Source organism: Gobio gobio (genome assembly GCF_949357685.1).
Source record: "Gobio gobio genome assembly, chromosome: 9".
NCBI classification, from domain to species: Eukaryota; Metazoa; Chordata; class Actinopteri; order Cypriniformes; family Gobionidae; genus Gobio; species Gobio gobio.
Window position 1 is genome coordinate 1,037,254 of NC_137115.1, and position 21,794 is coordinate 1,059,047.

At 43.8% G+C, this 21,794-nt stretch overlaps 1 protein-coding gene across 1 annotated transcript in view; it reads left to right on the forward strand.

The window, feature by feature from the left end:
* The window catches only part of cttn (cortactin), a 59,999-nt gene extending 42,944 nt beyond the window's left edge, over nt 1-17,055 (forward strand). The window contains exons 10-15 of the mRNA XM_079824674.1: nt 1,704-1,759; nt 1,861-1,930; nt 3,942-4,090; nt 6,916-7,162; nt 7,875-7,943; nt 15,850-17,055. Coding sequence (XP_079680800.1) covers nt 1,704-1,759; nt 1,861-1,930; nt 3,942-4,090; nt 6,916-7,162; nt 7,875-7,943; nt 15,850-15,986 — 728 coding nt within the window. The 3' untranslated portion in view covers nt 15,987-17,055. The remainder of the gene's footprint in view (nt 1-1,703; nt 1,760-1,860; nt 1,931-3,941; nt 4,091-6,915; nt 7,163-7,874; nt 7,944-15,849) is intronic.
* Nucleotides 17,056-21,794: the final 4,739 nt, after the last annotated feature.

Sequence of the window (21,794 nt, forward strand, 5' to 3'; positions counted from 1 at the left end):
CACTGATGACGACACACTGATGATGACGACACACTGATGACGACACACTGATGATGACGACACACTGATGACGACACACTGATGACGACACACTGATGATGACGACACACTGATGATGACGACACACTGATGATGACGACACACTGATGATGACGACACACTGATGATGACGACACACTGATGATGACGACACACTGATGATGACGACACTGATGATGACACACTGATGATGACGACACACTGATGACGACACACTGATGATGACGACACACTGATGATGACACACTGATGACGACACACTGATGATGACGACACACTGATGATGACGACACACTGATGATGACACACTGATGACGACACACTGATGATGACGACACACTGATGACGACGACACACTGATGACGATGACACACTGATGATGACACACTGATGACGACACACTGATGATGACGACACACTGATGATGACGACACACTGATGATGACGACACACTGATGATGACGACACACTGATGATGACGACACACTGATGACGACACACTGATGATGACGACACACTGATGATGACGACACACTGATGATGACGACACACTGATGATGACGACACACTGATGATGACGACACACTGATGATGACACACTGATGACGACACACTGATGACGACACACTGATGACGACACACTGATGACGACACACTGATGATGACGACACACTGATGATGACGACACACTGATGACGACGACACTGATGATGACGACACACTGATGACGACGACACACTGATGATGACACACTGATGACGACACACTGATGATGATGACGACACACTGATGACGACGACACTGATGATGACGACACACTGATGACGACGACACACTGATGATGACACACTGATGATGACGACACTGATGACGACACACTGATGATGACGACACACTGATGACGACACACTGATGACGACACACTGATGACGACACACTGATGACGACACACTGATGACGACACACTGATGACGACACACTGATGACGACACACTGATGATGACACACTGATGATGACGACACACTGATGACGACACACTGATGACGACGACACACTGATGATGACGACACACTGATGATGACGACACACTGATGACGACACACTGATGATGACGACACACTGATGATGACGACACACTGATGATGACGACACACTGATGATGACGACACACTGATGATGACGACACACTGATGATGACGACACACTGATGACGACACACTGATGATGACGACACACTGATGACGACACACTGATGACGACGACACTGATGACGACGACACACTGATGATGACGACACACTGATGATGACGACACACTGATGATGACGACACACTGATGATGACACACTGATGATGACGACACACTGCTGCTGATGATGACGACACACTGATGATGATGACGACACACTGATGATGACACACTGATGACGACACACTGATGATGACACACTGATGACGACACACTGATGATGACACACTGATGACGACACACTGATGACGACGACACACTGCTGCTGATGATGACGACACACTGATGATGATGACGACACACTGATGATGACGACACACTGATGATGACGACACACTGATGATGACACACTGATGATGACACACTGATGACTTGTGGGGGATCTCATATGTGTAACATTTTGTCATCATTGTAGATTATTCCAAAGGCTTTGGAGGGAAGTTTGGCGTGCAGAAGGACCGAATGGACAAGGTAATGAACACACAGTACATCTGTTATCAGCGTGTGTTTCTGCAGCATGATGATGATGATGATGATGATGATGATGATGTGTGCTTTGCTGTTGTGCTCAGAGCGCCGGCACGTTTGAGGAGGTGGAGAAGCCGAGTGCGGCCTATCAGAAGACCCGCCCTGTGGAAGCAGGTGAGTGTGGAGACTAGGGCTGGCATTTCTGAGGAAAATCTGATACGAACGGATATCAAATATATCCGTTTTTTGATCTATCCCCCCCCCCCCCCCCCCAACAACACTATAACGGAGATTCAATCTCAAATGTTTCAACAGTCTGACAGTCATAAACAGGACTCAGGCCATAGCCTGTCTGGAAAAACGAATTGTTAACTTAATGTCTGAAACAGCAGGTTATCAACTTAATCGATATGAAGAGCCACTATGCATAGCCTATATCAGGGTTATTCAAACCTTGCCCTGGAGGGCCAATGAGCTGCAGAGTTTAGCTCCAACCCTGATCAAACTCACCTGAGCATGCTAATCAATGTCTTCAGGTTCATTAGGAAATCACAGGTAGGCGAGTTTGATCAGGGTTGGAGCTAAACTCTGCAGCTCATTGGTCCTCCAGGGCAAGGTAATGGTAACTCGACAGGTGAGCGCGAAGATTGGATGTCGAGGATGTGTAAGTAAACCGTTTTTGGCAAAGTCGGCAAAAGACCTGATCTTTAACGGTTACTTTACCACCCAAAATGTTTCCAGACACTACTTTTAAGATGGGTTGGGGTCGTAATTGTCCGCTCAGGCTGGCCGTTCTGAGAGTTATCCATTTTCAAAACAGGCAGGCTCAGGGTTGCCAGGTTTTCACAACAAAACCCGCCCAATCGCTACTCAAAACTAGCTCAAAACAAGCCCAATCGCGTTTCAGGGGGCTTCTCCGCTAAAAATCGCATTTGGGGGTAAAATATGTTTTTTTGCCATGGTTGCCTACTAAAATTTGCATTCCCGGGGCTAAATATCAAATAATTGGGGTCGCTTCAACCCACAGACGTGAAAAACAGCCCGCACAGGGTTCCCACTCGTCCTGGAAAACCTGGAAAATTGATGACAAATTTTCCAGTCATGGAAAATTAGAGAAAATGTAAAATGTCCTGGAAAATCTTGTTGTCTGGGAAAATTCTTTCAAAAAAAGTTATTTCTTTAGCCGAGTATAAAGAGTTTATCGCTGGCCCAAACAATTAGCGCTAGTTGCAGAAAGCACAGAGTTTGATACGTATGAGTATTATTTTGAATAATGATGTTTAATAGCTAATGCTATAACTGCTCAAATGTATGCAGTGAATGTTAACTCGTAAGCTGCTCCCTAATCACATCATTTTGATGTAAAGTCACATTTGTGTGTTATATAGTCAGAATTGCGTGATATAAACTCGCAATTCTGACCTTTTCTTCACAATTTACTTTTTTTGCGCAATTGCGAGTTTATATCTTGCAATTCTGAGTTCTTTTCTCAGAATTGCGAGGTCTAAACTGCAATTGCAAGTTATAAAGTCCAATTCTGAGGAAAAAAGAATTGCAACAATTTTCGTGTTTATATCACAAATATGTAAACTCGCAATTGCGAGAAAGTCAGAATAGCGAAATAAAAAGTCACAATTACCTTTTTTTTTTCTATTCTGTGGTATTCCATAGTCATAATGTATGATTTAAGAGCTCATATTGAAAAATGCTGGATTGTTAAATAATGCCAATAAACTGTACGGCTTTTAAAGACTTAGAAAGCAATATCTGGCATGATCCTTGTCTTTTATTCCCGCCGTAGTAAAATTGAAAATGTCCTGGAAAAGTACTGGAAAATGGTTGCTGAAAAACAGTGGGAACCCTGCCGCATCAACAGTGTTGAAGTAGCACAATTTTGCGGGAGAAGCGTAGACTTGGCAACACTGGACAGGCTATTATTGGCTTGATTTGGTCATGGGCCGCTACAATACGCTTAAAGCGCCCTCTATTAGATGAGATGGCAAACAATAAAATAAAAAACAAACGATCTAATCATAGACTGTAAAAAATGTGCAACATGGCACTTTAAAAACCGGATAGTTTATTTTTACGGATATTTCACGTCATGTTGTAATGTATATTTGACCGCCCTAGTGGAGTGTGTGTGCTGGTGTTCAGTGTGTGAAGCTCCCTCTGCTCTCCTCAGCTGGAAACAGTGCTGGCAGTATCAAGGCTCGCTTCGAGAACATAGCCAAGCAGACGGAGGAGGAGGATAAGAAGAGGGCGGAGGAGGAGAGAGCCCGGCGGCAGGCCAAGGAGAAGCAGGAGCAGGAGGAGGCGCGCACTCAGCAGAAGGTGCACATCACACACACGTCTGATTCAGTTCAGTTCACTTTAGTATACACCAATCAGCCATGAGCTTATGTTCGAGGCATGGACTCGTTGTTGTGCTCCTCAAAGCATTCCTGAAGCATTTGTGCTTTGTGGCGGCGCATTATCTGCTGAAAGAGCCACAGCCACAGGGAAAACCGTCTCCATGAAAGGCTGGACATGGGCTCAACAATGCTGAGGTAGGTGAGACGTGTCAAAGTCACATCCACATGATGGAGGACCCAAGGTTTCCCAGCAGAACATTGCCCAAAGCATCACTGCCTCCGCCGCCACGTCTTCTTCCATTGCTTCCATTGGCGGGGTCAGGGGTCAGCATGGGCACCCTGACTGGTCACTGGTCCTTCATGACCCTGTGGCCGGTTCTCCACTGGTCCTTCATGACCCTGTGGCCGGTTCTCCACTGGTCCTTCATGACCCTGTGGCCGGTTCTCCACTGGTCCTTCATGACCCTGTGGCCGGTTCTCCACTGGTCCTCCATGACCCTGTGGCCGGTTCTCCACTGGTCCTTCATGACCCTGTGGCCGGTTCTCCACTGGTCCTTCATGACCCTGTGGCCGGTTCTCCACTGGTCCTTCATGACCCTGTGGCCGGTTCTCCACTGGTCCTCCATGACCCTGTGGTCGGTTCTCCACTGGTCCTTTATGACCCTGTGGCCGGTTCTCCACTGGTCCTTCATGACCCTGTGGCCGGTTCTCCACTGGTCCTCCATGACCCTGTGGTCGGTTCTCCACTGGTCCTTCATGACCCTGTGGCCGGTTCTCCACTTGTCCTTCATGACCCTGTGGCCGGTTCTCCACTGGTCCTTCATGACCCTGTGGCCGGTTCTCCACTGGTCCTCCATGACCCTGTGGTCGGTTCTCCACTGGTCCTTCATGACCCTGTGGCCGGTTCTCCACTGGTCCTCCATGACCCTGTGGTCGGTTCTCCACTGGTCCTTTATGACCCTGTGGCCGGTTCTCCACTGGTCCTCCATGACCCTGTGGTCGGTTCTCCACTGGTCCTTCATGACCCTGTGGCCGGTTCTCCACTGGTCCTCCATGACCCTGTGGCCGGTTCTCCACTGGTCCTCCATGACCCTGTGGCCGGTTCTCCACTGGTCCTCCATGACCCTGTGGCCGGTTCTCCACTGGTCCTTCATGACCCTGTGGCCGGTTCTCCACTGGTCCTCCATGACCCTGTGGCCGGTTCTCCACTGGTCCTTCATGACCCTGTGGCCGGTTCTCCACTGGTCCTCCATGACCCTGTGGCCGGTTCTCCACTGGTCCTTCATGACCCTGTGGCCGGTTCTCCACTGGTCCTCCATGACCCTGTGGCCGGTTCTCCACTGGTCCTTCATGACCCTGTGGCCGGTTCTCCACTGGTCCTTCATGACCCTGTGGTCGGTTCTCCACTGGTCCTTTATGACCCTGTGGCCGGTTCTCCACTGGTCCTTCATGACCCTGTGGCCGGTTCTCCACTGGTCCTCCATGACCCTGTGGCCGGTTCTCCACTGGTCCTTCATGACCCTGTGGTCGGTTCTCCACTGGTCCTTTATGACCCTGTGGCCGGTTCTCCACTGGTCCTTCATGACCCTGTGACCGGTTCTCCACTGGTCCTTCATGACCCTGTGGCCGGTTCTCCACTGGTCCTTCATGACCCTGTGGTCGGTTCTCCACTGGTCCTTTATGACCCTGTGGCCGGTTCTCCACTGGTCCTTCATGACCCTGTGGCCGGTTCTCCACTGGTCCTCCACTTTTGATAGAGACTGGCCACTGCAGACCGTGAACACCCCACAAGAGCTGCAGTTTTGGAGATGCTCTGACCCAGTCGTCCAGCCGTCACAATCTGGCCCTTGTCAAACTCGCTCAAATCCTTACGCTTGCCCATTTTTCCTGCTTCTAACACATCAACTCTGAGGACAAAATGTTCACTTGCTGCCTAATATATCCCACCCACTGACAGGAGATGAAGAGATCATCAGTGTTATAATGTTATGCCTGATCGGTGTATATCAGGTATAATCTCTGATCTAATGCTGTAACTACAGGAACACTGTCAGTCGCTGCGTTAATGTCCTATAACAGGTCAGAATTAACAACTGATTTGGAACAATTAATGGTATTAACATTCAAACTCGCATCACCTGTTCTACAATATTTAAAGTACAAATATACTGTGTGTGTGTGTGTGTGTGTGTGTGTGTGTGTGTGTGTGTGTGTGTGTGTGTGTGTGTGTGTGTGTGTGTGTGTTGCGCCCTCTTGTGGACTGTTGATTTAAACGCTTCTGTCCCCTTAACTGAAGTGTTTCTTATATTTCAGTGAATGTTTGTTTCATTTGAAGTAGTAAATGGTTTAGTTTAGCTGAAGGTAATGCTAATGCTCTCTCTGTGTCACATGACGTGTGATGATGTGTCCTTTAGCAAGGCTTAGCGTGTCATAATGTGTAATGTCCACATGTGAGGGGGTGTTGTGGCTTTTGTTTTGTGGCACAGAATAATCTGCCAATGGGCTAAGCAAAATAATCTTGTTTTCTGTTTGAATTAACATTATTTTGCTTATGCCATTGGCAGATTATTTTGCGTATTTTAAGCAAAAACTCCCTTAATTTTGAGTTATTTTTCCCCAAAACAAGACTTTAACTTTTCTTGTCTAGTAAATGCTTCTTAATGTAAGATTTTTTAGATATTTGGACTGAAAACAAGACAAAAATACTAAGTACGAAAAGCATTTTTTGCAGTGTTAGGCGATGTGAAGGATGAGTGGATCACTAAAGCACACTGACTGATGGTGTGTATCGTGTCTGGTTTTTAGGAGGAGCCAATCAGAGAGCCAATCAGAGAGCCGGTCAGAGAGCCAATCAGAGAGCCGATCAGAGAGCCGGTCAGAGAGCCAATCAGAGAGCCGGTCAGAGAGCCAATCAGAGAGCCGGTCAGGGACTCGGTGGAGAATGGTGCGAATGTGTACGAGCTGGAGCCGGTCTCAGCTGAAGCCACATATGAAGAGCCAGTTCAGGAAGACCTGTACCAGAACCCTGAGCCGGACCAGTTCCAGTCCTCAGGTGCGGACAGCATTGCTCTAAACACACACCCCAGGGCTCGATATTAACGCTTGTCCGGGACATGTGGATTTTTTGAAGGGGCAAGTGAAAAATAACTTTACTTGCCCGACGGACAAGTATCCAGAGTAAAATGTCAAAACAAAAAGGGAATCACCAAAGTGCAGTAATGATTCTGCATCGGTGGAAGTGGAGATCCAACATTTCTTATTTGTATATTCAAAAATATTTAAAATAATCTCATAACATTATTTAATGCAGTTGTAAGTTTTCAGTGTAAATAATTTAATTTGATTGGTAACAGTCTATAGTGTCTTATTCTAATTTAATTTATAGATCAAATTTAAGAATATAAAATGAAAGCTGAAGCATAGCCTATATTTAATAAGATTATGGAAAAATGCCCTTTATAAAAAGGTACAAATATCACAAATATACATAATTAAATATGTCAAAGCTGATTGAACACAGGTGAGAATATTGCTTCAGAATAAATTATATTTACTAAAAAAATCCGGACAAGCAAATGTTTTACTCGGACAAGTGAGCCAGCTTAATGTCGAGCCCTGAACACTTCCCTTCAAATGGACTAAACCTCAACATATGGGCTATTACATCTTCGTGTGTGTGTGTGTGTGTGTGTGTGTGTGTGTGTGTGTGTGTGTGTGTGTGTGTGTGTGTGTGTGTGCGTGTGCGTGTGTGTGTGTGTGTGCAGGTGCTCAGTCGTACGAGTATGGCGAGGATCTGGGCGTGACTGCTGTGGCTCTGTATGACTATCAGGCTGGTAAGAGAAGCGTTTGATGGCTTGATCTCATGTTCGGTCGTTTTCACACGGCTCTTCTTCTTGAAGACACTAGTTAACTTTATATAAATGTTATAGGACTAAAACAATGTCATAATATTTAGGAAGTTATTACACCGTGTGTGAGCAAAGCCAGTAAGTTTGTACTCTTTCAGGATTTTTTCCCACCATCAGACATGACCGGCCTTTTATGAGTTGCTAATAAATCTCTCTGTATTAACTTCTGATGTATAATCATCAGTTTTCTTTCAGTTATCATCGGCTCGGGCAGAGACAGAATCATGTGCTCGCTGAAAGAAAGCAAGTTGCAAAAGATTCAATTCAATATTTGGTGATAATTTAGCATGAGATATGCAAGCAATTTAAATGGCCGGTCATTTTGGGTGAAGGGTTTTCAGCAGCGTCTACACTGTCTGCAACACCAACAGAACACACACACACGCTCACACACACACACACACACACACACACACACACACACACACTGCCCCTGCCCCTAAACTTAACCCTCACAGGAGACTGTGCAGTTCACTTTCTGTGAAAAAAAACTCGTTCTGTGTGATTTATAAGCATTTTGAAAAGTGAGGACATGGGGAACGTCCTCATATTTCACCCTCTTTTTGTAATACCCATGTCATTATACACATTTGCGTCCTGATATTTCACGAAAACATGCCCACACACACACATGTTTGTTTTTGTGAAATGTGAGGACATTCCATAGGCGTAATGGTTTTTATACCGTACAAACCGTATTTTCTATCCCTTTACACTGACCCTAAACCTACCCATCACACACACACACACACACACACACACACACACACACACACTCACTGATTGGCTGATTTTAAAGTGGGCGGGCCTTCACCGGAGGCACAGATGTCTGATGACACTGTCCTTTTTAAACTCTTGGAAAATTACTTTTCGAAGTTGCAATTGAAACAAATATTATAGAAGTACATTTGACAAGAGAGACTTGAAAGCTTGTTTCTGTTTAACATTTTTGTATATAGGGAATCAAAAAAAATGTAAAATGGTAGTTGCAACTTAAAAAAAAAAATCACAATTATGGAAGTTTGTTTCTACCATGGAGTAAAAAATAAAAATGTGTTTTTATATCTCTCAATTATAACTTGTAATTCTGAGGGGGAAAAGTTGCAATTTACATTGTTTTATTTTAAACAAGAAATAAAGAAACAAGCTTCCTTATTTACAGTGGGGATCGAAAGTTTGGGCACCCCAGGTGAAAACATTTATTAATGTGCGTAACGAAGCCAAGAAAAGATGGAAAAATCTCCAAAAGGCATCAAATTATAGATTAACCATTCTTATAATATGTCAAAAAAAGTTATTATCATTTACACTTTCAAAATAACAGAAAACAAAAAAATGGCGTCTGCAAAAGTTTGGTTACCCTGCAGATTTAATACCTCACCCTTTGGCGAGCGGAGACCTGACAGTCATGGATTGTTCTCATCATCGTCTGGAAAGACCAGGTGATGTCAATCTCAGAGGCTTTAAATGCCCAGACTCACCTGACCTTGCCCCAGCAATCAGCACCGTGGGTTCTTCTAGCCCAGGGGTGTCCACACTAATTTAAAGGGGGCCAGATTCGATGTTGTGGACATACCCGAGGGCCGGTTCCTTTTCTATTATATATATATATATATAATGACATGTTTTGTTTCTTGGAAACATGACAGATTTGACAAAAGCTTGAGCTGACAGTAGCTTGAGATAGGACACAGATATACATTTATAGATATTTAACAATATCTGTAAAACTTCCATCAACCAATAAGTTTTAATGGGTGAAATATAAATATTATTACTGAGTTAGAACTCTATTCTTATTTAAATTAACGAGTGCACTATTTACATCACCACAGGTAAAACCACACTACAATAAATACTTTTCTTACTTATAATATTTAATATAAATAATATTAATATAAATATAAAAAGGCATTTCTGTCTTTTTTCCAGTCCAAATATCTAAAAATTCTTAAATTAAGATGCTTTTACTAAGGAAAATTACATATTTTTTTCTTGATTCCTGGGGGGGGGGGGTCCAAATGAATTGAGTTTTTGCTTGAAACAAACTAAATGATCTGCCAATGGATTAGAAAAATAATCGTGTTTCTGTTCGGGACTGAAACCAGATTCCAAACAGACACATAATTTTTCTTACCACATTGGCAGATATGTTTGAACCAAAAACTCACTTCAATTTCATTTTATTTTCCAGAAAATATATCTAATGTCATTTAACTTAGTAAATGCATCTTGATTTAATAATTTTTAGATATATGTATACTAGAAACAAGACAAAAATACTAAATGTGCATTTTTTGCAGTGCACACAAGGCAAAAAGTAAAAAAACTGCAAGTTTATGACAAAAATAGTCTGCAATTTGGCCTTTGTTACTAATTTAATACATGTCTACATTACAAATTAAATAAAATTAGATATTAACCTACATTTCTGACAAATTACCACGGTTACAGTGAGTGTTACCATGGTTACAGTGAGTGTTACCACGGTTACGGTGAGTGTTACCACGGTTACAGTTCATGTTACCACGGTTACAGTGAGTGTTACCACAGTAAATCCATAATAAATGATGGTGAAGTGTTGTTTGAAAAGTATTTGAACTGAATCGGCTCAGCTGATTTGCATGTTAGTGTTGTTGTTTAGTCAGCGCTGTTTAACTGGATTTAAACTAAATTAAATCACAGAGATCTGCAGCTCGTACCGGAGACTCGAAAGCTTCTCATTGGCTGTTTAGTGGTCATGTGATCGAGACACTCAGCAGGTAAACACATGTTCAGAGCTTGCGAGTTGCGCAGAGCACAAGTAAGTTAGCGCGGTTTCCCTGGCCTAAAGTCTAGCACTGCCACCTTGTGTTGACATCGTGAAACTGCACGATTTGTAAATCCGTGGCGGGCCACATATAATATATTTTATTAGACAAGCAGTGGGCCGTTTAAAATTCATCCCCGGGCCGGACTTTGGACACCCCTGTTCTAAGCAGATGTGTAGAAAACTGAAACTGAAAATAGTTGATGCTCACAAAGCAGGAGAAGGCTATAAGAAGATGGCAAAAGCGTTTTCAGATGCCAATATCCTCTGTTCGGAAGGTAATTAAGAAATGGCAGTCATCAGGAACAGTGGAAGTTGAAGAAAGATCTGGAAGACCAAGACAAATATCCGACAGAACAGCTCGCAGGACTGTGAGAAAAGCAAGTCAAAACCCAAGTTTGACTGCACGAAAAAAGGAAAAATGGATTCAATAAAATTTCCGCAAATTCTGGACGCTGAGAGAGAGGATGGCTTCTACGAATGGATAATGATCCTAAACACACCTCAAAATCCACGGTGGATTACATCAAGAGGCGTAACCTGAAGGTTTTGCCCTGGCCTTCACAATCTCCTGACCTCAACATAATCTATAGATCCTAAAAGAGCAGTGTGTGACAGACAGCCCAGAAATCTCGAAGACCTGGAAGACTTTGGTAAGGGAGAATGGGTGAGGATGCCTCAAACAAGAATTGAAGAGTCTTGGCTGGCCACAAAAAGCGTTTAGAGCGGTGATTCTCTCCAAAGGGGGCAGTGTGAGGTATGAAATCTGCCCAAACTTTTACAGACGCCATTTTATTTTGTTTTCTGTTATTTCGAAAGTGTAAATGATGGAAATAAAATCTAACTTTTTTGACATATAAGAATGGTGAATCTGTAATATGATGCCTTTTGGAGATTTTTCCATCTTTTCTTGGCTTCTTTATGCACATTAATAGAAAGTTTCACCTGGGGTGCCCAAACTTATTGTACTTGGGGAAATTTACTATGAATTTCTGAGTTGAAATAGTTTCAGAGTAAATGTATTGCACACAGATCATCTGAGAGTGTTCACAGCGCTTCACTTCTTCCACATGTTGTGCTACAGCCTTTATTCCACAAGGATTCCTCAAGCATCCCATAATGACAACATGAAAGAAGTTAGTTTGAAATCAAATGTATTAAGAATAAAAACAAACAATCCCATGTCCATCAGTATTCCCAGTATTCCCAGCTCCAGTGCTCCTGCTTCCACTGATCCTCTGAGGTGTTTCTGCAGCTGGACTGAACTGGACTGGACTGGACTGGACTGGACTGGACTCAGCTGTGGTCAGTTCAGCTGATGGACCTGATGAGGAAAGACACACGCCTGTCTATATAAGGTCCATCAGTCAACAGCAGAGCAGCATCAAACTCACACACACCTGAGGCTGGGATACTGACGGACATGGGATTGTGTTTTTTATTTTTTAATAAATTTGCAAAGATTTCCAACAAACGTCTTCCATGTTGTCATTATGGGGTGTTTGTAGAATTTTAACCCTCTGGGCTCTTCATTTATGGGTCTCACTCAGGACCTTCGGGTCAAAAAGGACCCAGAGGGCGGGATTAAGATCAAAAAGATTTGAGTAAAATCAATGAAATATATTTTTGTTCAATAATATTTTTTCTTTTCTTTTTTGTTGTTTTAAGATAATTTTATGATTTAAAATTAATATTTATGCAATAATTATGACCCATATTTTCCCATTTAATATATATATAATTAAAAAAAATTTTTTATTAAAGCTGTATTTCATTTTAGAGTCAAGCCTAGGCCTCATGAAAGCAATGTTTTAATGAGATGGTGCCATCCGGTGGACACATTGAGCATTTCTATCACACAATAGCACATTTTTACCACTATAGTGGATGTTGCGCTTTATAAAAACATAAAAAAAATTGTAGCTTCATCGGAATGGTCCGAAACTTGGTGACTTTATTGGTACTTGGTATAAAAAACTCACTCACAAACACACACTTATACACACAAAAACACACGCACACAAATTAACGCGTGCCATTCCAAAAGCTATGTGTGTTTTTGTGTGTGTGTTTTTGTCTATTTTGCACTCTTGGGGCCCGTTCTTCATACCTCGCTTATTACATCTGAGATGATTTGACAGATCCCAGATCTTTTAATCGTGATAACTGATCTCTGGCTAATTTGGTTCTTCAAACGAATTTGCGGATTGGATTAAAATATCTGGATTAAATGATCTAAGATCACTGCGCGTTCTTGTGTTCCCTGAAGAGGGCAGATGCAGCGATACTCGAAACCATGATCAGCAGTGCAGCGATTGGCTGCGTCAAGACAGCAACGTCATGACATCATATAATTAAAAAGCCACCTGGCAAAAAACTTGACAAATTACACAAAAAACCCCACGAATTTCTGAACCTTTATAAGGAAACAGCCAAACCACCAAACCAACATAAAAGTTATAATAGATAAATGATAAATGTTTTTTTGTTTTTTTTAAAAACATGATTACCAATTATTTATATTCATGATTTTATACAGTATTTGTACACCCTTTACATTTTTATTTCAATATTGTAATTAAATTTTTTATTCAATTTGGAGCAGATTTGTAACGTGACAGTATTAAAGTTTCTTAAGGGTCAAGATCAAATGATCCTCTCTTGCGCTGCATCAAGCCATCCCATAATATCCGTCATCACTTAAATTAATGCACGGCTCAGAGTAACTGTACAACATGTGTGTAAACCAATAAAAACACAATTATATAAAGTAATTATTCCATCACAAATAAATCGCTCAATCAAAGTGGCTGTGTCTATACATTCTCATATACATATACAATATAACATTTTTATATTATTATTTAATATTATTATTATTGCCCCTGGTTCATTAATGCACTCTTGTAATAAAGTAGCAGTGGCTGGGACAGATTTAAAGTATCTCCTCAAGATGCAAAATCTAATCCTGTTTACATGAAATAAGCCGCTCGAGCAGGTTTAAGATTAAGGAGCTGTTGCTATGACAACAAGTCCAGGATGAGCTTCAGAACCAAACAATCCGAGATCATGTCAAATCATCAACAATCAAATCCGGCTAACTGAGTTAGCGACGTACGAAGAACGGGCTCTTGATGTTTTAGAGATCTTCACTGTTGAGTCTTTTTTCTGCATCGTGGCTGATTTGTAGATTGTACGCACAAAAAACTCTGTATTTTCATATTTTTGCCAATGTCCCATTCATTTCCTATGGGGGTCATTTTTGACCCGAAGGTCCTGAGTGTGACTATTTTTTTTTTGTACGACCACTTAGACTTTTCAAATCCTGTCCCCAATTTTTTTGGGTGTTCATATACCAAGTACCAATAAAGTCACCAAGTTTCGGACCATTCTGATGAAGCTACGATTTTTAAAATTTTTATTTTAAAGGATTTGTGTCAGAAATGACCGAAGAGCCCCAGAGGGTTAAAGGGATAGTTCACCCAGAAATGAACATCAGCCCATGATTTCCTCTCCCTCAGCTCATCCGAGGTGTGTATGACAATAAAATCTGAGTTATATTACAAAAGTCCAGGCTAATCCAAGCATTAGAATTGGATTAATAGTTGCTCTGTTTTTGAAGTCCATAAAAAGTGCATCTGTGCGTCATATAACTGCTCCACTCGGCTCTGGGGTGTTAATAAAGGCCTTCTGAAGCGAATCAACGCGTTTGTGGAAGAAAAATATTCATATTTAAAACTTTATCAAGTAAACTTTCGGCCTCTGCCTTCCGTGTTCAATTTCTGGAAGTTTCGCTTCAGAAGGCCTTTATTAACACCCCAGAGCCGCTGGAGCAGTTATATGACGCACAGATGCACTTTTATAGACTTCAAAAACAGAGCAACTATGAATCCAATTCTAATGCTTGGATTAGCCTGGACTTTTGTAATAATATAATCAGATTTTATTCGTCTGAGAGAAGAATGTCACACACACCTCGGATAGGCTTGCTACGATAGTCGGTGTTTCCGGTGTCCAGACTCAACACCGGTTACATCACTTGCCCACCGTGGCTCCGCCCACCGTCTTTTTGATTTTTTTATAGTAATAAAATAATTTAGTTCAGTTAGAGAACTGACAATACAAATAAAAACTGAACGTGTCTGCTTAATAAAGCAGAATCAGACCGTGAGTCTCAGCAGCGGCAGGAGTCATTCATCAGATTTAAGAGTGAGGAGCTGACTGAGATGATCGTGGAAGATTTGGTGTCAAAGCGAAACGTAAAAGCGCCTATTTAAGGGAGTTTTGTCATTTTTTGTTTTGTTGTTGTGTTTTTCATAAAAAATAATAGGCTAATGAACCCACAATTCAAGCAACCCGCAGCCGAATTGGCGCTAATTCAAAACCGAAAGTAAATTGTGCACGGCCGCTCAGAGCGCGCATTGTTTCCTTTGGCCTGTCTCCGCGGTGTGAGCCTCCGCTTCGCTGACTGCGCGCATTTATTTTTGCCGCGGGCGCGTCGAGTATAAACAAGGCTTTACGGACGAACTGTTATTCATTCATGGCGTGCATCTCGATCATACACTGATCAATGCTTGATCAGTGCCCTGACTACTGAACTACTGAACTAGGAACTGATTGAGACGCACCCATGGCCTCAGAGCGCGCATTTACAGACGAGCGCGCATTCACGGTGTGTGTTCGCACTGGCGCGTTTTCAGTTCAGAGCGGTCGTGTGCATGTTACTTTCGGTTAGATAGAATTAGTGATTTAAAAGCCTTCGGTGATACCGGTGCTGTCACACATCAATTAACCGGTGGGGAAATGTCCTCACCGTCACATCCCTAACCTCGGATGAGCTGAGAGGGAGTAAATCATGGGCTAATGTTCATTTTTGGGTGAACTATCCCTTTAAGGAAAACACTGAATTGAATCTGTTGTGGAATAAAGCTCTAACATGCCATGTGGGAAAAGAGAAGCGCATGCTCTGTATCGGCCTCCTCTCAGCAGGAAGTGATGTAACGTGCCTCTGTTTTTCCGCAGCGGGTGAGGATGAGATCTCCTTCGACCCCGATGACATCATCACCAACATCGAGATGATTGACGAGGGCTGGTGGAGGGGCGTGTGCCGCGGGGCCTACGGGCTCTTCCCGGCCAATTACGTGGAAGTTCGGCAATAGCCTGGGCTGCTCCTGCTTCCTGTCTTCATCAGCTCTGCTTCCTGTCTTCATCAGCTCTGCTTCCTGTCTTCATCAGCTCTGCTTCCTGTCTTCATCAGCTCTGCTTCCTGTCTTCATCAGCTCTGCTTCCTGTCTTCATCAGCTCTGCTTCCTGTCTTCGTCAGCTCTGCTTCCTGTCTTCGTCAGCTCTGCTTCCTGTCTTCGTCAGCTCTGCTTCCTGTCTTCATCAGCTCTGCTTCCTGTCTTCGTCAGCTCTGCTTCCTGTCTTCATCAGCTCTGCTTCCTGTCTTCGTCAGCTCTGCTTCCTGTCTTCGTCAGCTCTGCTTCCTGTCTTCGTCAGCTCTGCTTCCTGTCTTCGTCAGCTCTGCTTCCTGTCTTCGTCAGCTCTGCTTTCTCTTCTTTCTGTCTCGTGTTGAGCGTCCCATTTCCTGTCCGCCTCGCCAATAGAGATTTATGACACTTCTGAACGCGTCATCCACACACACCCACACACACACACACACACACACTCACCAGTGTGTGAAGTAAGAGCTCGTAGACCAAAGAGCCCAGATCTCTTTGAGGATCAATCATTAGTCGTGCGACTCTTAGAGCTCGTCCGGAACAACTCTTTGTTCATTTTAGTGTCTTTTTGCAGTGTTGGAACAGGGAGCAAATGAATTATGTTTGAAAATGAATCTAAATGAAGGCCAAAATGTGCTGCCATAATCGCTCAGTGCTAGAGTTCTGCCAGAGCTGGAAACGGTTTAATGGTATTTGAAGGGTTGTGTGTTAGAATCTCAGTGTATATGTGTGTGTTTGTCTGGTTTGCGTCTGTAAATTGTGTAAATCCGGACTCGTCGATCTTTCTTTGAGTGCATGGCCTTTGTGTTTCTGACCGCTGAGTTTATCACATGATCTGGTTACCATGACAATCCGCTGTTGATAACACTAATGACATCATCTGGTTTGCAGAAATAACCGTTTCAGATCGCCTGTGCTCATCTATACTGGCTCTATTTACAATGCTGTTTTATAAGAAATATCATTTAAGAATAAAAAAAGAAATAAATCTAGTGTTTGTACTGTTTTTCCCCATCTGTTACTACACCTCATCCTCATCCCATACATGTCGAGTCACATGACCTAAAGGGTTGTGTTTGTCTTCTAATGCTGCGTTCACAACAAACGCCAATAAAGCATCAAAATGGCGTCTAATTGGAGGCTTGAACATTTTGAATCGATGGACGTGTGTATAAATCGAGCATTTGACGCACGTTCAAGTCACTCCAGGAGAAATGTCATCAAACTCCACTCCACCAAGGCAGTGAGGCAAGAGGACACAGTTTTTCAAAAGTGGGGTTTTATTACCCAAAAATATGAAAAAGTTACATAAGGACCAAAATTAATAACTAGGCCTTAACAAAAAAAGGTCAACAAAAGTAACTGAATATGAACTCAAATAAATGAACTCATAACACAAGGTTAACTAAACAAAAACTGACCTCTCCACAAAAACAGAAGGGAGCTTATATAATGGCTTGACACAACCAAATAACATTGAAGGGGTAAACAATTAACACTTGAGAACTCAAGAACTAACTAAGGACAAAATTCCCCCTGGCACATGGTGAGACATGGTATGGCCTAATGAGCTGGCTCCCGGATATAGGTCTCCTCAGCCCTTAGCCACTCCTTTCGCCCAACCAGGAAGGGACAGTCCAACAGTCCAGGTAACTCGACACAAAGAAACATGTGATTAGTGCACTCCCTGTACATCAATGTAAAACCAAATAAACAAATCAAAAGACTGTATTGTGTTCGTTATTTAGGTATCCTAGTTTAGATGACTGTAAATAATAATCAGTACAATAAACTAAAGAGGTGAAATAAAATGGTAATCAAATGTTTAGAACTGAGGTGATGTTACCCTGTGTGGCCGTAGCCATCACACACTCCCCCCCCTTCAGAACTCTCGCTGGTAAAGCGAGACAGGTAGTCAGCTGTCTGGTTCTCTTTGCCTGGGATGTGTTGGATGCTGAAGCGGAATGGTTGCAGGGCCAGGTACCACCGGGTGATTCTTCCATTGGTGTCCTTCATCCTCTCCATCCACTGCAGTGCTTTATGGTCGGTCTCCAGTGTGAATTCTCTCCCTAGGAGGTAGTAGCGGAAGGAGTCCAGGGCCCACTTGATAGCCAGTCCCTCTTTCTCCACAGTCGAATAACGGACCTCCCTGGGGAACAGCTTTCTGCTGATATAAGCAACAGGATGGCGGTTCTCATGGGGGCCCCTGAAGAAGCACAGCACCCAGACCCCTGTCGGAAGCATCAGTCTGCACAAAGAAAGGGTCGTTAAAGTTTGGACCATACAAAACTGGTTGCTCACTCATTGATTGCCGGATATCATGGAAAGCTGCTACGGCCTCCTCTGTCCACTGGATCTGATTGGGACTCCGGGACCCGGTCAAGTCTGACCGCCCTGGTGGAAAACTGCGGAATGAAGCGACGATAGAAGCCTGCCATGCCCAAAAAGGATCTGAGTTGCTTCCTTGTTTGGGGTAAAGGACATGACTCAATGGCTTGGATCTTACTAACCTGTGGCCGGATCATCCCATTCCCAATGATATGGCCCAGGTACTCAGTCTCAGATGCAGCAAAGGCACACTTTGCGGGATTTACGGTCAGCCCAGCAGCGTGCAGACAGCCCAAGACGGTGCTCAGATGTTGCTCCCAGCTGTCACTATACAGAACTATATCATCAAGATAGGCTGCCGCAAATGCAGAGGAATCACGAAGTACCTGGTCCATCAGCCTCTGGAAATTAGCTGGCGCTCCATGAAGGCCAAAGGGGAGCACCGTGAAATGGAATAGGCCCCATGGAGTCCGGAAAGCAGTCAGCTCTCTGGCTCTCCAGCTCTCCTCGGTCAGTGGTACCTCCCAGTACCCTTTGCTAAGATCTAATGTGGTCAGGAATTTTGCCTTTCCCAGCCGTTCAAGCCGGTCATCAATCCTTGGTGTTGGATAGGAGTCAAACTGAGAAACGGAGTTCAAGTACCTGAAATCAATACAGAATCTTATGCTACCATCCTTTTTCGGTAAAAGGACTACCGGGTTGCACCATTCACTCTTTGAAGCCTCTTTGATACCCTGGGACAGCATGAGATCCACCTCCTCCTTCAGTGCGGTCAACAGGCGCTCAGGGATCCTGTAACTGAGTCGTCTCACAGAAGCACCTTCTTTAAGGACAATATCATGTTCAACAAGGTCAGTCCTCCCAGGGTTCTCCTGGAACACTTCAAGATTACAGATGGCTCTCACCTGCTGCTGTCTGTCTTCAGAGAGATGACGGAGATCGAAATCCACTGGAACACCTTCAGACGGTAAGTATTGCTCATCCACTTCCTCCTCTTCCAGAATGTTTATGACAAGCATCAACCTCGGTTTTCTTTTCAGGTCGTTGCACCCATTCCTTCAGCAGGTTCACATGCAGTACTTTATTGGAACGGGACTGACCTGGGGTCCATATCCGATAGGTGGTAGGCCCAAGTTTCTTCTGGATCTCAAATGGTCCTTGCCACTTTGCCAAAAGCTTGTTGTCATTACTAGGGAGAAGCACTAGCACCTTCTGTCCAGGGCTGAAGGATCTCTGACGGGCTGACTGATCGCACCAGGACTTCTGCTGTTTCTGGGCCTCTGCCATGTGTGACTGGGCAAGCTCGCTCATTTTCTCCAATCGTTCTCTCATCTGCACAACATAGGATACCACATTAACAGAATCCCCTCTCCCTTGGTCTCCCTCCCAACAGAGAAAGAGGGCCTCTGACATCATGCCCATAAAGAAGTTCAAAGGGGGAAAACCCAGTGGAGGCTTGGGGTACTTCCCTGTATGCAAATAAAAGATATGGCAGCCAGAGATCCCAGTCTGTACCACTGCTGTTCACAAACTTTCGCAGCATCTGCTTCAGCGTCTTGTTGAAACGTTCTGTCAGCCCATCCGTTTGGGGGTGGTAAGGTGTGGTTCTCAGGCTCCGGATACCAAGTAATTGATAGACCTGCTTCAACAGAGTTGACATAAAATTAGTTCCTTGATCAGTCAGTATTTCACGAGGGAAACCCACTCTTGAAAAAAACTGTACAAGACAAAAAGCAACAGATTTAGCTTTTATGGACTTCACTGGGAACACCTCTGGGTACTTGGTTGCATAGTCTGTTATAACCAGCATGTAACGGTTCCCAGCTTTACTCTTCTCAACAGGACCAACAATGTCCATCCCAAGGCGTTCAAATGGAGTAGCAATAATGGGGAGTGTTAGGAGTGGAGCTCTGGAGGGAAGGCTAGCAGATGTCATTTGACACTGAGGACAACTTTTGCAGAATTCAGCAACATCTCTACGCAGTCCGGGCCAGTGAAAATGGTGTTTAATGCGGTCTGTGGTTTTGTGCTTACCTAGGTGGCCAGCCCAGGGAACAGAATGCCCCAACACCGGTATAGCCTCTCTGGCTGCTTGGGGGACCACTAACTGCAACACGGATTCCTGTTGACGGTAGAGAATGCCATTTTGCAAGATGTACTCCTCTTTGCTCACGCCCAGCTCATCTCCTGGCATTTGAAATCCTAAAGGCAACTCTGGCTGGGTGTTAGTTTGTGACTTCACAACTGTGTGAAGGAATTTCTCCTGTCTTCTCTGCCTACGAGTTTTACGTGGCTTCCTGGGTGTTGCCTCGTCACTGTAGAATGGCAAGGTACTGAGGATCTCCAGGTGCTCGTTAGACTTCTTAGCCTGCCCCCTGGAGACAGCAGCATAGCATTTTCTGGTTTTGTCTGATTCGAACAAATCAAAAAGTACTGGGAGATCTCGTCCTAGCACAACAGGATAAGGCAATTTATCAGCTACCACAATGTTCAAGAGATAGGTTTGATTATCAACTTTGATATACATATCAGCGGTTGAATAACTCTTCTCATCACCATGCACACAACATATAGGGATGGTATCTCTGGTGCTGATAATATTGGTTGGTACAAACTTCCTGTGTACAAGTGTCTGATCACTTCCGGTATCAATTAAAGCTTTGAGAACAGTTCCATTAACTTCAACATCAGCCATCTTAACCGCCTGGTTATTCTTGAAAACAGCATCCACATGAGGGCGTGGTACGACACACATCTGAGTCAACTTTGCTGTATTTTTAGGACACATGGGCTTTGTATGGCCTTCTATTCCACAGAGATAGCAAATTGGTTTTCTACCTGAGGGTTGCGATGGTCTGCTAAACAACTGGTTCTCCCCAGTGGAAACCTTACCCCCCCTGGCCTCTGGCTTTGGTTGGTACTGCTGGGTGGATTGATACTGCTGAGGGGGTTTACGGCTGTCTCTCTGGGTCTGCCATGAGTTGTAGCTCCAGGGCTGTCCTTTTCTCCGCGCCGCCACAAACACATCCACTAGTTTAGCAGCCTCCATAGCAGAACCTGGGTCGTGCTCTCTGATCCAAATCTGCAGCTCAGGAGACACCATTCTCAAGTATTGCTCCAGCATGATCATTTCACCAATTTCTTGTGTTGTTTTACCTTTTGGCTGGATCCACTTTCCATACAGCTCCTTGATTCTTGCATACAATTCCTTTGGGCTCTCGTCAGGGCTCACCTCTAGGGAACTGAATCTTTGCCTGTAGGTCTCAGGGTTAATGTCATACTTGGAGAGAATTGCACCTTTAACCCTATCATAATCAATAGAGTCATCAATGTCCATATGCACATAAGCACTTCTAGCTTTACCAGTTAGCAATGGCATTAAATGAAAAACCCAGTCTGGCTTCTGCCATCTACAGG